Raw genomic sequence first — 4,554 nt, 5'->3', positions numbered from 1 at the left:
GCCTCTGTGTTAACAGTGGTTTATGGTACCTATCCGCCAGCTCAGCGGCTGAGACTACTGCTGCCGTTGTGTGAGCGCTGGAATGTATGTGTGCCACCCAAGACTGACGCCGTGAATGAGGATGACTACTGCCGTGGGGTGGTACAGCAACTGGCTTTGAAGGCTGGCCGTGTGTGTGACATGAACGAAGACAGGAATAGTGTGGAAACGTTATCAACAATGAGTACGGTTGTGTGTATGAATGACCGATTGGATTCCATTTGGTGTGAAGGTAGAATACAGCCTACATGCTTTGGTGTCGATGGTGGGGCAACACATGGTCAGCACAGTTATTCTGGAGATGGCACTGTGTATGTTGAGGACCTCTGCTCCTCTACATGGGATTCTGATATCACCATTTACGCCAAGCGTTGTGCCTAGGAAGGTTACTGTGATGGATGTAACACAGTTTAACCCGTTTTTATTTTAGTATACTACTGTTGTTTACATTTTATTTGTAATAAATTAATTAAGGTTTTTCTTTAGCATCACATATATTTTAGAGAATTATTTATCACAACTATGGGTATCTGTTCTGCGTTATTCTCGTGCTGTTACCTTACTCGAACGGTGGAGTAATGAGGATTGCCACAGGGTTTTTATTATTGATAAGTATTTACCTTCTTTTCTTTTATCAAAAGTATTATTTCGTTTGGCGAATGTATATATATATTTTGTAGAAAGGTTTTTCCCCATGTATTTATATTATTGTCCGGCACTTTATTCACATCGTGCTGAATTGTGTGGTGGATGTGAACTCTGTGAATGGTGAATCAGCATGCTGGATGTGATGTATGAGAGCGATCATGTTCTCCATTTAGACTGTTTCTGTGGTTTTGGTTCTGCTCATTTGCTTCCTTCTGCACTATCCTGTGTTGCTTCTCCTTTCCTTCACTAGTGTGTTTCCATGTGTGGTTTGCTCTCATGACGGATCTTTTGGTGTGACGTGTGTCGCTGCAGTAGGCTGCCCTTCTCTCTCTATTTGTGTGTGTGTCTTGTGGTCTCTGTTCTTCGATCGTGACGGTTGCTCTGTGTTCACGACTTGCCGCTATTGGCTGCTGCTCCTTCTCTCTGTGTGTGTATGTGTCTACAAACAGGGTTGGGAGTGCAGGTTTCGTGTGCACCACCCTCGCGATACACACCTTCTTTACATGTGTATCTGTGTTTCTGCTATCCTTTTTTTCTTGATTTTTATTTTTATTTTGAATGATGATTTTTTTTGTAGAAAAGTTTTATATTGTAGGGTTGTTGAAAGAAAAATAGTAGTGTATTGTTTTCAAATATGGATTGTTCTTCATCGGCGTCCCAGTGTTATTTTTGTATGTATAATAGGTGTATAATAAGAATTATATACTTTTTTTATACCTGGTTGTTGGATTTAAGTCGTTTTCGTAATTTTTTACATTTAGTTCCTGCTGTTTTCTCTGTGTTACTACTCCTTCGATTCCCTACTGTGAATGGTATTGGTGAATCAGTTATTTCTGATGGTATGGTTGGGGAGAGTTTAACGTCTAATTCTTATGATGGAGTTCTAAGATTGACGAATTGCTTTCCTAATATGATAGTCTCACCTAGTCAAACAACACAGTACTGCGAGGTGGATAATGCCAATGCTTTGAGTAACTTGACTCTGATAGTTGGGTTTTACACTCCTGAAGGAAGACTCATTCCTGGATGGCCAGCTTCTCTTGTGGAGGGAACAAATCTCATTTCATTTGTGCCAAACAGTGGAGTTTTTTCAGGGGATATGAGTCTTGTTATTCTGAACTACGTTCAGGGAAAGGGTTCTATTCCAGTGACGAATAACTTCACCATGAGTTTTGTGAACTCTTTCACGACAATAGCATCATTTACTTCTAACAGTTCCTATTATGGGTTGAAGACAATGGTGCAGACAAATTTCCCAAATACCAATCCCATTCAGAACTACCTGCTGGTTCCTCCTCAGTCAGACTGTAATGCCATCGGAAAAAAATGTACTGCTGCTGCTGGATGCTACAATTTGACGACCTCTGCATCCCTTCCTGTTCCTGGGAATTATTCACTCTGCTTAACCGCGAGTGGATGGCGAGGCTACTACTTGCCGTGGGGTGCAATTCCTCTCGAGGTGAAGATGCTGGTGTCGCATCCACCGTATATGTTCACCAACGACATGTCCTATCTTCAAGTGGAAGATGCGATAACTGGCAATTTTATTACTGATGAGATTGATGTTTTCATCGTGAAGTGTTTGGATAATGAATGTCCTCCTGTAATGTTGGATAGTGGTAATTTAATCGTGAGTGTCAATGCATGTTATTATACCGGTACCTCTGATCGTATGAAGGTGTCTAAAATTGCTGGTAGTGAGCTATCGATAGAGCCAGGTGTATACGCTGTGTGTATAGATTTTGGTCTCGAAAGGGGCGTTTCACCTGCTGTTCTTCCTTTTATAGTTCTTTCTAATTCATTTAACTTTTTGATTACATCCAATTCAAGCATCTTAGTGACATTTTGGATTGAAGGAGGAGACATTTTCTGGCAACAACAACATTATTTGATTTGTGCTCTTATGCCCAACAATGTGTGCAATGGTGGTCCTTTTTCTCCTGAGAGTTCTGTGTGCGTTAAGGGTGATTTCAGGAATTCCCAATTTATTACTCTTGATGTTTCATATTTGTATGAAAAGTATAATGTCCATACTAATAATATGACGTTCTGCTTCATCGTATATAATGTGACAGTGTTCAATAGGACCTTTTTTTGGTCATATGTACTGAAGGGAGTAAAAAATGAAAAACATTCAACCAAAAAGTATGCCAAATTTGGGAAAGCTAGAATATCTGGTATCGTTGTTGGTGGTTTTTGCTTTGTTACTTTTATAGTAATTCTTTTACTTTGGTTTTTAAGGCGAAAAGGTTATTGCTGTTTTTCAGATGAGAAACACTCCCGAAATACACGAACACCTTCTTCTTTAAATGAGGTACAGCATGTGCTTGATTTTCCCTATAATGGGGATTCTGCACTTACAGTGAGTTTACCATCTATGCCTTCTCGCAGAATTAACAGTATAGATGAACGGACGAATCATTCATTAATTCCTGTACCTTCTGCAGATGATGGGATGAGGCATGTTTTTCCGTTTCGTCATATACTTATTGCTGAAAGTATATCACTTGCTGATTCTGTGGAAAATAATTCTAATGACATCAGTAAAGGCAATTGTGTTTCCCTTGTGGAAGGTGTTTCAGAGCCTATTCCATCTACTAATATGTATGAAGATGGATCTAACTTGCATACATCATATGATGTGTCTAATAGATTACCTTCTATTTCTGTTGAAACACTTCGAGATATATCGCAGCAAATATTGATTTCTAGCAGTTGTTCTGATAGCAACATAACTCCTCTTAAAATCAAAGAAAACTGTACTGGGAAAGACGTTATTATTCCCCCATTGAGTTCGAATAATAATAATAGTAATCCCTTATTAGGTAGAAGAAAAGAGATAAATGAAGTGGAATATACTATTTCTAATATTTCAGAGTCGGTAAAAAATACTGTTTACACTGGATATCACTCTACGTGTTTGCCGGAGTATGAACTGGGAGTGTACCATAATCCTTTTTCAATTGCGGCACTACAGACGCCAAACAAAACAACCGATATTCCTATATTCTCAACGGTAGAGGAAGAGAGAAGTGAGAGTTGTTTTGGAAACCCATTAACTCCTCTTCCTCCCAGTAAATATTCTCATTCTAGTACTGGACGTCTTGAATCTTGTGAAATGCAGGAGAAACGTTCTCCTTCTGTTAGTTGTGATCAACATGTAGAAAAGGAGAACGATAATCAATATAAAGAGAGAACATCCAGCTTCCGTAGATCTGTGAAACACCACTTCTATTATGAGTTAGGAACACAATCACGTCATTTCTCTGAACCCACACCAATTCCAACACCAGATCCCTCACTTGCTAATAGGCTCATGACGAAAGCTGAGAGTTGTCCACTTATTTATTACACCAATCCCGCCCTCCGCGCACCCTCTATAAACCCTACCTTTATGCCCTTCTATAGCACCAAACCAGACTATTCTAACTTGACTGGTACTAAGAGTAATAACCGTATTAGTCATGATTATGATAGATATACTAACACTACTTCTAATACTTCTAATACTTATACTTCTAATAGTACTAATAGTATGGGTATGAATACTAACAGCAGTGGTGGTTGTCCTTCACCCTTTATAGGGTTTAGTGGTGGAGTTGTTTCTCCTGATAGTTTTATGGGGATATATGGATCCTTTGTAGGTGATGATCCACTTCCGAAGGTTATATATATAGACGCATTTGATGAACAGGCGTATTATAATTTCCTCAACAGAGAGGGATCCACATCTACAGATGAGTGTACACCACCACAGGGCGGATCAGACTCTTCGGACTCGGAATCGGGAGATTCGAACAGCACAGATTCATGAAGAATCACATTCTATTTCACTTTATATGATGATATATATATATATATATATAT

The 4,554-nt window shown here is 39.1% G+C and overlaps 2 protein-coding genes across 2 annotated transcripts; both read left to right on the top strand.

Moving 5' to 3' along the window:
• On the top strand, positions 1–420 carry TM35_000411640 (receptor-type adenylate cyclase; the record flags this gene model as incomplete). Its single annotated transcript, XM_029029872.1, has 1 exon — positions 1–420. A coding segment is annotated over one exon (420 nt), but the record flags the coding sequence as incomplete, so codon positions are not given.
• A 940-nt stretch (positions 421–1,360) lies between these two features.
• Positions 1,361–4,501, top strand: TM35_000411630 (uncharacterized protein; the record flags this gene model as incomplete). The annotated part of the gene is made up of 1 exon (XM_029029871.1): positions 1,361–4,501. The coding sequence occupies one exon, from the start codon at positions 1,361–1,363 to the stop codon at positions 4,499–4,501; it is 3,141 nt and encodes a 1,046-aa protein (XP_028878859.1).
• Positions 4,502–4,554: the final 53 nt, after the last annotated feature.

Source organism: Trypanosoma theileri, assembly GCF_002087225.1.
Source record: "Trypanosoma theileri isolate Edinburgh chromosome Unknown TM35_Tth_41_V1, whole genome shotgun sequence".
NCBI classification, from domain to species: domain Eukaryota; phylum Euglenozoa; class Kinetoplastea; order Trypanosomatida; family Trypanosomatidae; genus Trypanosoma; species Trypanosoma theileri.
This window is presented reverse-complemented; position numbering and strand designations above follow the sequence as displayed.